The sequence below is a fragment of the Rhinolophus sinicus genome, linkage group LG07, assembly GCF_036562045.2.
Source record: "Rhinolophus sinicus isolate RSC01 linkage group LG07, ASM3656204v1, whole genome shotgun sequence".
Taxonomy (NCBI): domain Eukaryota; kingdom Metazoa; phylum Chordata; class Mammalia; order Chiroptera; family Rhinolophidae; genus Rhinolophus; species Rhinolophus sinicus.
The window spans coordinates 90,506,664-90,518,742 of NC_133757.1; the positions used below are offsets into that span (position 1 = coordinate 90,506,664).

General features: G+C 37.8%; 1 protein-coding gene across 1 annotated transcript; it reads left to right on the top strand.

Moving 5' to 3' along the window:
- Positions 1–4,175: 4,175 nt before the first annotated feature.
- Positions 4,176–11,525, top strand: LOC109454206 (tripartite motif-containing protein 60). Its single transcript, XM_074338281.1, has 3 exons — positions 4,176–6,213; positions 6,788–6,911; positions 8,231–11,525. Exon 3 carries the CDS (start codon positions 8,581–8,583, stop codon positions 10,000–10,002), a length of 1,422 nt encoding a protein of 473 aa, XP_074194382.1. The 5' UTR covers positions 4,176–6,213; positions 6,788–6,911; positions 8,231–8,580; the 3' UTR covers positions 10,003–11,525.
- Positions 11,526–12,079: the final 554 nt, after the last annotated feature.

The following is a 12,079-nucleotide window of genomic DNA, read 5'->3' on the forward strand; positions in this document are numbered from 1 at the left end:
CACTGTAATTAAATTTACACACTAACAAAAGACGTCTTATAAAATGTGTTACTTCATTATTTAAATCAGATATTTGGAGAGATTCTAAATGATTTTCTGGATAAATTATAATTCCTTTACACATGCATTTCAATAGGAACATAAGATATTATCAATTATGTTTGTTTAAAACATGTACTTGTTGATATGTTTACATATTTTGTACAAGAAAACAACACTCGGTTCAGATACATCTCATTGAATACAAGCCTATACTTTTTCAAGTACAGGTTCTCACACTGACAGTAAAAGTTAAATTTTACTGTCCATACCATTGCAAGGCAAGGAAGTGGTTTTAGATTTCTGCTCATACCACTTCAATAATTGTTCAAGAAAATACTCAGTGATTTGAGTGTCTAGTTGTCCTCAGTTTTGCATAAGAAATGCTCAGAGCATTGAGTACAACATGATAGAAATGTTCCTGACACTTGTCTCTATTTTATTGTTTGTTCCTTTTAATTGATGCATTTAAGATTGAACAGTCTTGATATATTCTCTGCCACTGCAGATTTTTTTACTTAATTCAAGACTATCAGAGTAAGGGCAAAGATTCTCTCAAAATCTGTAAGAACTCAACAACTAGTGGCACGTACGCTGAAAGTGGCATACCAGAATAAGTCCGTAACAATGGAGCCATATTTTATTCACTGACAAGGTGGAGCAGTAGACTAGGGAGTGTCAATTACTCGCATGTGTACTTTAAACTTAACCATCTCTGTGATTGGTGTTTGTTTTATTATTTTTCTATTAAAAGTCCTTTGTAATTTCTAACATTTTCAGAATACAAATGAAAAGAGATTTTACATAGTTTAATCAAGATGGCTAAGGGGATCAAATGTAATGGTGCCCCCCCAACTTGGGGCTGTGGGGTGAGTCAGTGAAGTGGAGCAGATGGAGTGGTAGACCAAGGAACAGCTGTAAAGGCTGATCCCTTTCTTGGCTCCATTTCTTCCAAACTCTGAAATCAGTCTTTGGTCCCATTGCATCATTTTCACTCTCCTTTGCAGGGGCCGGGACTAAAATGAATGCGTATAAAATCTAAGGGTTTGCCAAAAGCCTCAGTAATCAAGATTAGTAATATTTTAACACCCTTTAAAAAAATTAACACCAAAAAGAATGATGAACAATATACTGAACTTTTAGGAAAAAAGATAAGCTGAGCCATGTTAGAGCCTGAGGCAAAAGGGAAAAATTAGTAACATAATTCTGTCAGTAACAAGAGCCTTATTTTAGTCATATTGGAGCTGAGTTCCAGCCCTTTGATTCCTCCTCGCTTTCCAAAATGACCTCACTCCCGAAACCCTCGATCTGTATCCTGTTTTTTCATTCTTGGCTTCCACCTTGCCAGAGTGTTCATGGGAAGAACACTGGATTCTAGCCTTGACTTTTTACATCTAAGCTCTCATCCTACTATAAGATCATGCCATTGAATTACAAGGCCTCTTAATAAAAGGTAGTGAGGTTGATAGTTTGAGGCTCTAGCCCGTCAATGGCTCTGCAGAAAAGCCCTATCAATCTCATCTGGAAGTTTGTCATCCAGTTGTACACTTAAGAACTACACACACCATCTCCTGACTATACTTTAGGATTGTTAAAATACTCTATTTTTGCAGTTTCTCATAATACCTTACATCAACTGCTTTGTGGCACTTGCTATGTAAGTGATTGATAACATTCTTCAAAGTTTTTAACTATAGTGGGTAAAAGTAAAGGAATATTTTGGTATATAAGCATTGCTCAGTTTTTCTATTTTTAATGTAACATTACCTGGTAGGATGTGTTAGTATGTCAGTATCCACACTATTCTCCAGTGAGTTTTAGACAAAGCTTTTGTGTTTTATGACTCAAATATTTAATGCTTAACTAAATATGACTTGTATAAACTGAGCCATATCATGAAAAGTTCGAATACTACAAGTAACCCAAATCAAAAATATTTCCAGTTCTTCAGCATTTGGTAAACTCTTAATATTATTAGCTTTGAAAACTGAAAAAAAAAATTCTAAAATTGGAAGTTCGAATACTACAAGTAACCCAAATCAAAAATATTTCCAGTTCTTCAGCATTTGGTAAACTCTTAATATTATTAGCTTTGAAAACTGAAAAAAAAAATTCTAAAATTGGAATTTGATAAAAAAAGAAAAGGTATTTTCTGTTAAGATACTCTTCCTTCTGATGAGATTGGATATTCTTCATATTATTAGATTTTTGGAGTTCTGTTTTTAAAATATCTGAGCCTTTTAAAAAATTATTCCGGTTTTTGGTTTAAAAAGTGCACTTGTTAGGAAGAAAGGGAGAGGAGGGAGGAAAAAAAGGGGTCCAGCCTCTGCAAAGTGGTTTCCCAATAACCCTGTAGGATTAAGTATAATTTTGCCTATTTTTAGATGAGGAAACAGGGACTTAGAGTAACCTGAAATCACATAGCTAATAAGCTGATATAGTTGGAATACAAATCCAAGTGTCTTCCAAAATGTGCTTTAAACTACTAGGATATAAAAGGAGCTTTAAATTATTTATTAAAGCCACATATTTTGTAATGGAATAAACAATAGTTTCCTGACCTGCAACTGAAAAATGGAAAAAAATTTTGGTCCAGTTTCATGTCTCCTCTAGAAAGGAAATCAGTGTAGGGATCACCACTGTATCTTACTTAACCAGACCTGTGCGTGTATCTGTGTATGACTCACTTAATTGAACAAAGTTTGGATTCATTCCCTCCCGACTTCTCTCTTCTCCTTTCAAGGAAACTTGAAAATTATTGTTTGCTTTAACTACTTTTTAAAGAGAAAGAAAGTACATAAAATTCCTTTTTGTTTATCATATTTTAGCAATTTTAAGAATGGCATGCTTGTTTTTGTTTTGAAGAGGTAGCAAAATTATGCTCCAGAAACCATTTTTTTTTGTCTTTGCCGGCAATTCATTTAGCACAGGTTTGATGTGGGAATCATAATTTCACAAGCATACAGCACAATATCTCTTAATAAGCCTACTAGAAACATAACACACTCCAAACAGATGACAGCTTAATCACACTTGATCCAGGCAAGGGGAGATGAAGGAATAAAATCTGAATTTAATATGAGGTGTAGCTTTTACACAAGGAGGCTGTCAGTTAGCCACTAATCAAAGAGCTGATTTCCAGCTGCCAACGCAAAGGAAAAGGCCCCTATTGCTCGAGCACGTTGCTAGGGAATGAAGACGCCAGTCTTGGTGGGCACGCACGTCTCTTTCAGAGGGCCACTGTGGGTTTATCCACACTGTCTTCTGAGCAGTGCCTCGCCAGGACAGGAGCAAATGCTCCAAGGGTCTTCAGAGAGTTTTTAGTGATTGCCTCACCCAAACCAATACTCAAATAGTCCTCACAAACCCTCAGTATTTATAGTCTAAATATTCCCTTGCCATAATGGCTTCTCCATATGTTCTCATCCATAAGCTCCAAGCAGAGCCCCTCAAGCTGGGCTGCTGACTGCTTATCAGCGATACAGATGTAGAATGATGACATTCTGGAACGATTCACTTCATTCTTATACGAAAGTAACTTTTTTTTTCTTTGTAATAAACGAGTAGATTAAAACAACTTCACATAAGTCATAAACAAGTGGCTATGAAGTCACAGAAGCCAATCCTCAACAGCATCAAAAGTGCTTGGCCTTTTCTCTTTAAAAAATGATTTTCAAATGGCAAAGAAAATACATAGATTTAAGTGTCTCTTTTTCTTTTAAAGAAACTTTTACAAATAACATAAAATAAAATGTAAAACACTGCCCTCTAAATCTCTCTTCTGTTCTCAGAGAGAAGCAAGTAGGCATTTTTAATCAATTTATAGATAATGTGTGTATATATATGTATATATACACACACATATATATATACGTATATACATATATATACAGAGGGTACCAAAAAATGTATACACATTTTAAGAAAGGAAAAAACTATTAAAATTACACTGATGGTAACCACTTTGAGCGCCTCTTGTAATTGCAGAAGTCAAACATGACTTGTGTTCATCTTTTGTTATCGATATATATTGAGTATTACAATTTTAACATAGCTTTTTTCCTTTCTTAAAATGGGCATACTTTTTTTGGCACCCTCTGTACACACAAACACTTTATTTATATCTATTTTTACACTACATTTACCATGCCAGACACTGTTTCAAGTGTTTAACTTTTGAAAAGCCATTCGGTACAACTCTAAGAGGTAAGTTATACTATTATTACTCCCACCTTTTTTCTTAACTAGATAAGAAAACAGGCACAAAAAGACAACCTGTCAAAGGTTACACAAAACAGAAGAGAGCAGAGCTTGGATTTGAACTGGGAGCCTGGTTCCAAAGCCAAGAAGTGTTAACCGCCACTCTACATGCAGCAGGACAGACCAGATGTGTGTACCCACACGTATACACATCCATATACATGTTTCATGTTACCTACTAAACGTTTGTCATGTGCCCTTGCAGGCCTTTGCATATATGCATGAAAGGCAGGAAAGGAAGTAGCCAGAGACCAAGACTATAAAACATCTCAGAGCAGCAGGCGTGAAAAATATTCCATGGCTGAGAAATCAGATCACTGATAAACTTAGAACAATTCCAATTCTTACACAAGAGGAGTAAGGGTGAAAGAGAGAGTGTGTCTGACCCAGTCTTGTAGGGAAGAAAGTGTTAATTCTTCAATGCAATGGGTCCAGAGGAAGAATCCAGGGTAAAACTATCAGCTCATTAGGGTAATCAGCATCTAGCAGATAGGCTGGCTCCATCCTGTTGAAGCATACTATACCCTACAAGGCATGGCCAGCCTTTCAGGGTTCAGTGTCATTACGAAGAGGCTCCTGTCTTAAGTGATTTTTTATGCCATAAACTATGATAAGGAATGACTCGTATTTTCTGTCTTACAGTATTTAAATTAAAACTATATACTCCACAGTAAAAGAATAAACAGAGGGGAAGCTTCTGCCACTAGCAATTCAAAACGTTTAGGAACCACAACTTTAACAATATCTGTTAAGGATTCTCTAATCTCTAATTCACACCTGCATTTAACTGCTCACCAAGCACGACTCCTTGGATCTCTTAAAGGCACCAAAAGATCTGTTGCCTGAATTGTGGCCCATCATCCTTTCAAAATTCAAATTGTATTACAGGCATGCTTTGCTTCATTGTGTTTCAGAGGCGTTGTGTTTTTTACAAACTGAAAGCAAAACTCTCCACCAGCAAAAAGATCGCTTTATTGCCGTACCTGCTGTATTACGGTGGTCTGGTACCAAACCCAATATAGCTCCCAGGTATGCCTGCATATCACGGTTTAAAATGCTCCACTTGTTTCCTTTGCACTTGATAAAGACCAAAACCCTCAACTTTGCCTGAAAAAGATCTTGCAGCAGCCATTCTTGCCTATCTCATCAGCCTCACAAAGCCACTTTTCACCTTTTCTACTTCCCGCACCTCCCTGCCTCCCCTCGAGGTGCCAGCCAAACCAACCGGTTTCAGTCACTACTGTACCAAGTTAAGGGCCTTCTCATTGGCTCTTCCATCAGCCTTGAATTCGTCCAACTAACTCAAAGTCATTCTTCAAATTTTACCTTAAACGTCACTTCCTCGGGACATCTCAGTGAGCCTGAGTTGATGCGGGCATAATTCTACAGGGTGGGATAGACCTACCCACCCATCCACTGACATGCAAATTGACCCATTGAGGATCTTCCTTTGTTTACTACCTTTTCATCAACCACTACAGACGAAGTGGACCTGCTTCGGCACCGCAAAGCTCTCTCTTCCCTTAGTATCTGAGAGGAAGTTGTGGGGTGAAGCTTTAAAAACCAACCTGAAAACCATACTGTGATCCTCAAGTTGCTCATAGGAATCATAGTAAGAACCTGAAAAGATTACCACTGGGAATGAAATGCTCAGTTGAAGCCTACAATAGCCTAATCAATGAGGGAAACACCCCCAGCTGTGCCCAGGGCCTTCCTGCTCTTCCCCCTCCACTCGGTCATTGAGCATGCGCATGTCCGTTACCTGCCTATTTCAGGAGGAACTGCCAATCACCGCACCCGCCGGTACGTGTCTCTGCTGAGAATCCTGCCCACTCAGGCTTGTTGGGTGTCGGTCCTACGGGGAAGCAGGATCTGAGTTTCCACACAGGCTGGGTCCTGAGCCTTCAGTTCCAGGTAAGTGGGAGGCTGCAGAACTGGACCAAGCGGGGCTGCGTGAGGCTGAGCTGAGCACGCCTGGGGCTTCCTGAGCATCTACTGTGCTCCATAGTGGGGCGTCGCCGCTTGCCGGTGAATGGGTCTCCTTCAATCTCGGGCAAAGAGCTTGTGAAAACTATTACTTCCGAGTCCCAAACCTGTGGAATCAGAATGGGGGTGGAGGGCCTTAGTTAAATAAATTTCCAAGGTTTTAATCTGAAGACTTTGAGAATTGTCACGTTATCTCCAAAGAATTACTTTCTGGTTTTGGTGGAGGTAAGTAGGGGAGAAGGGAGGAGAGGTGGGAGGTTAAGGGAGTAGAGTGGTAGCCACCATTTGAGAACCTACTACCCTACATTGCCTACACCTCCTGGCCAGTTTAAGAATCCTTTAATCCTCACAAAGATCTTACAGTTAGGAATTATCAATACAGATTTACAGATGAGCTGGTTTAAGCCTCAGGCATGTTAAGAATCTACTGGTGTGGCAGTGGTTGAAACGGAGGGCTGGGAATCTGCCACATTTTTGTTTGTTTGTTTGTTTTTTCTCAAAGGAGTGGTTCACAAAGTATGGTTGCAGGCCAGCAGCACCACCTGGGAACTTCTTAGAAATACCACACACCAACTGAATCTGAAACTGGGGGGTGTGGCCCAGCAATCTTTTACCAAGACCTACAGGTAATTATGCAAGCTAAGGTTTGAGAACTACTTTCTTAAAGGAACAAAAGACCAGTGGAATGTTTTAAGTTTGGAAGATAAAAGGATTGTTTGTATTTGAAAAGATCGGTTAAGCTACAGAGTCAGGGAAGAAATGATTGGAGGCACCATTGTATTTTAGAGTAGGGAAGGGCTCATTCATACTGTAATCCAGGAAAGACACGGGTGTTTGAACTAGGGTGGCAGCAGTGCCTATAAAGCTGATTCTGTTCACTTCATGGTCTGCTTGCTTAATGGCCTGATTCTGGAAAGGATGGAAGACTGATTTGTGTATGTGCTTGGGAAAAGGAAGGGCACAGTGATACCTGGAGTGAGTACCTGTTATATTCCAAAGTTATATTTTTTCCTGTTGGGTTTTGTTTTCCCCTTATGCTCTGCAATTGGCTGTGTGATATTGGGCAATGTTCTTAAAACTTTCTTCAGCCTCAGTTTTCTAATCTCTGACCACTCTGTGCAACCTCACCTCCAATCCCATGCACTCTCCATCTTTCTTAATATGTATACCTCTTGTATAATGAGAGACCCAGGAAAACTGAGTAACTCACTAAAATAACAAATGACCACCTTAAGTATCATCTTCAGCTGAAGACAAAAGATATTGGTAGGGGGAGTGACTTATAGGAGAGTACCGGGAAAAGCAGAGGAAAGGAGGGTAAGGTTGTTAGGCATATTGAAGCCATTGTCTTATGCATTGATAAGAGTGCTTAGAGATAAAAGTCTTCTTCCAGACACAGCCAAGGGAGACACCCTTACAAACGTCAATGTTTTACAAAGGGTAACTTCTACTTGATTTTCAGAACTTCCCTGTTGTCTGCTCTTTCTTAAAATTAACCAGCCTAAATGTTTTAAAATTCCAGACTCAATCAGGGATTGCACATTTCATTTGTCTTGTTTCTGTAGTCTTAAATCTAGAACTTTTTTCATGCCATGTACATTTTTGAAGAATGCATACCATTGTCTTGTAGAATGCCCCACAATCTAAGAGTTTTTCTCATGATTAGATTGAAATGGAATATTTTTAGCAAGAATATTTTATAGTTAATGTGTGCTTATTTTTGCATCATATCAGGAAGCACATAAGATCAGTTTGTTCCATATTTTTGTTGTTTTTGATTAATAAGAAATATGTAAGGTGAATCGCTATAACTATGAATTCTAGTTGTTTCCAAGAACTTCCATCGAATAATTTTAGCATTCATTGATGATTCTTGTGTGAATGTTTTAAAATATTGGTGATTGTGGGATCGTATTTTTTATTTAATGTCTTTTCTCACCCACAGGAAGGATTCTTTGTCTTGCACCTAAGACTACTTTCTTAAACAAGAAAGCCATTTAGCTTGACTTCACATCATTGAGTGCGAAGAGGAGCAGCAGCCCAGCTAATATGTTCAAATATTCAATAGACTGCAGCCTGTGGTGTATTCTGGGCAACAGACTCTGGAGCTAAGGGGCAGAAAGAGGTATAAACAAGTTTGTAGAGAGGCTGCCATCAACATGCCAAGCCAGTAAAACTGAAAAGCGGGTCAGTTTGTGAGGTCTGGGGGAAGAGATACACTGCTTACTGGCTAGAGAACTAGGCCTTACTAAAGGACACGTCATCTTACCCACCATCACTTTTGTTCACGGCTCAATGGAGTTTGTGTCCGCCTTGGCCGACTTTCAAGCAGAGGCTAGCTGTCCCATCTGTTTGGACTTCTTAAAAGACCCAGTGACCATTAACTGTGGACATAACTTCTGTCTCTCCTGCATCAGTCTGTCCTGGAAGGATCTAACTGATACTTTCCCCTGCCCTTTTTGCCGATTTTGCTGTCTAGAAAGGAAATTTGCTAGCAATCCCCAGCTGGGCAATTTGACTGAAATTGCTAAGCTACTCCAGATAAGAAGAAGCAAGAGGAAGAGACAAGAAGAAAAAAATGTATGTGAAAAGCACAATCAGGTTTTGACTTTTTTCTGTCAGAAGGACTTAGAGGTTTTATGTCCACAGTGCAGTTTCTCTACTGACCACTGGAATCATTATATTTGGCCCATAGAGAAGGCTGCCCGCTATCATAGGGAAAGACTGGAGTATTGCATTGAGCCGTGGAAGGAGAGGGTGGAACAAGTTGAAAAAGTGATAACTATGCAAACCAGAAAGTCAGGGGAACTGAAGAAGAAGGTAGAATATAGGAGAGAAGAAATAAGGTCTGAATTTGAGCAACTTATGTTGTTTCTCCAAAATGAGCAAGAGACTGTTCTGCGGGAATTACAAGATGAAGAAACAGCTATTTTAACAAAACTAAAGGAAAACCTAACACAGTTTTCAGATCATGTTTCCACATTAAAATGTCTGTTAAAGGAAATAGAGAGCAAATATGTGAAGTCAGAACTGCAATTCCTGACAGATGTTAAAAGTATCTACCATAGATATAAAACCTTAAAGGCCCCCGAACCGTTTTCATTCCAGTTAAAGGAATATGGTTACCATCTTCCCCCGCAATATTCTGGCCTAAACAAAATTATCAAGCGATTTCAAGTTGATGTGATTCTAGATCCTGAAACAGCACATCGTAAACTTATTATTTCACATGATAGAAAAACTGTGCAATATGGAAATAGAATGGAAAACTTACCTCATAACCCAAGGAGATTTTATCTTTGCCCAGCTGTTCTAGGTTCTGAGGGATATAATTCTGGCAGGCAGTATTGGGAGGTAGATGTGAAAGACAAGCCAGAATGGGTTTTGGGTGTCTGTAAAGACTCTATTCCTAGGAGAAGAAGGAGTCAGAATCCATCAGTTTTATTACAGGATGGGTTATGGTGTATCAGACGAGGTAGTCAGAGTAATTATGTTGCATTGGGTCCTAAAAAAATTAATCTCCTGCCAAAAGTAATACCTAGAAAGATTGGCATTTTTTTAGACTATGAATTGGGTGAGGTTTCCTTTTACAATTTAAGTGATAGATCTCTTCTCTGTATTTTTCACGACTATTTTGCAGGAGCACTTTGGCCTTATTTTGATACTGGAACTGACTCAAAACCTCTTAAGATCTGTACAGTAACTGATTCTGAATGATGAACTATTATAAGACTCTTGTTTGTTTTTTCAGGTCATGGACAAAACCAAGACAATTCTGTGTTTTTTTTTTCCTTTAAGCAACCAGAATGGTTTTCATCTGTTTCAGCAGCTTCTTAAAAATGTTATAATCTACTTAACAGATAAATTACGGATCCAATTGGAAAGTGGTTTAGAAATTCTAAGATAAAATACTTATAAAATATATTACTTTTGCAGTCCAATAATTGCCAAGTAAAGTCCAATAACTTTTTTTCTGTATGAACTGCCTACATGTTTTCCCTTAAAAGCAAAAACAAGCTTTTACTAAAGGCATGCAGGACAACCTTCTCTGTAAAGGTAGCCACTTTGAACTTGCATCTGTTTACCTCAATTATTCCCCATAATGTGTTTGTTCTTTTTATTGTGTCTTTGTCAGTCTTGACTTAATACAATGGAAAATTAGGAAGTACCCCCGCTATGTACATGCATCATAGATTTACGTGTGCACACACAATCAATAAATAATCTTCCTTCTGTTCCTGTTTCAACAGTGTACCTTCTAGCTCTGTTCAGCTGTCATTCCCTCACCTCTTTGGGGAACTGACCTTTTCTGAGAACCCCTGTTGATTTTGTTCTGTTTTCCTCCTTTGGCTTACTCTTTTCAGGGAGTCACATCATTCAGCAGATCATAGATAATATAAAATTTAGAACTTATATCGAAATAGACTGCTGAGCTTTTGGTTGGGACTCTGTTGAATCTTTAGATCAATTTGGGGAGAACTGACATCTTAATATTGAGGCTCCCAATCCATGAACTTATTTATTTGGGTGTTTAACTTCTCTGCAGTATTTTGCAGTTTTCAGTATACATGCTATTAACATCGTTTGTCAGATTTATCCCTAAGTAGAGTCCATTGGATTAGCTGTAGAGATGCTCATGCCATTTGTAGTCATTTTTCCTTTTTCCTTTACACGTTAGGTCCCTTTTCTTGTCTGTTTACACTGACTAGGACCTCCAGCACAATGTTGATTCTTATTTTATGATGGGCTTTACCTGTCATTTTACTGCTCACATTTATTCAATTTTTACCCTTTTTTCTGTTGTTCCTTTTATTACCTAACTTTGATAGCTCCCAGTCTTCACGTAAAACAATTTCTGTTTAATACTGTCAATTCAATATTACCTAACCATTTCCCCACTGATGGATATTTACTTAGGTCATGTCTAACTTTTGCAAATAATGTACAGTAAATACATATTTGTACTTTGAAACAAAATATTTAGTGAAAATATACAGCATAATGAAAAAGAAAACAGCCATATATCCATGACCTAATTTAATGTTAACATCACTTTTGAACTTCCTTTGTTCCCCTTCTCAACCTCAGCCTCTTCCCTTCCTAGTCCTTTCTAAGTTCCCTCCACTATTAATTTGATATTCCATTGTTTTCCTAACTTTTTACCATGTATGTTTGTATCCCTAAATAATATGGATAGTTCCCCATGTTTTTTAATTTTACATAAAGTTGATGCTGAATTATTCTGTCTTGTATTTTTTTTCATTTAGCATTATGTTCATGCGATTCGTCACGCTTTTGTTTAAAGTTTTACTTTGTTTTCATACTACTTCTGATGGATACTCAGTTTGTGAACGTTTCATAAACTTGTTTCATAAACTTTCACAAACTGCTGCAATGAAAATTATACATCTGGTTTCTTTGCAGAGTGAATTGTTGGGCTTTCGTCTTTACTGGATAATGTAAATTTTTTCCCAAAGCATTGTGCAAATTTACACTCCTACCCACAATGTATAAATGTTCTCATTGCTCTGCACTAACTATTTCATTTTTAAAAATTATTTACTAATTTGCAAGATGTTAAATGTTTTAATTATTTCCATGATTTCTAATAGAGCATATTTTCATAAATTTAACAATCATTTGCTTCAGAGCTATTTGAAACATCTACTTGGAGTCGTGTTTGGGAATAAGACGGCTTGTGTATGTATTTAATTAAATAAAATGTTATAAATAACCAGTGGTCATAATGCCATTTATTGAGCAGTCCATTTCTTCAACTGATTTGCAATGCCAC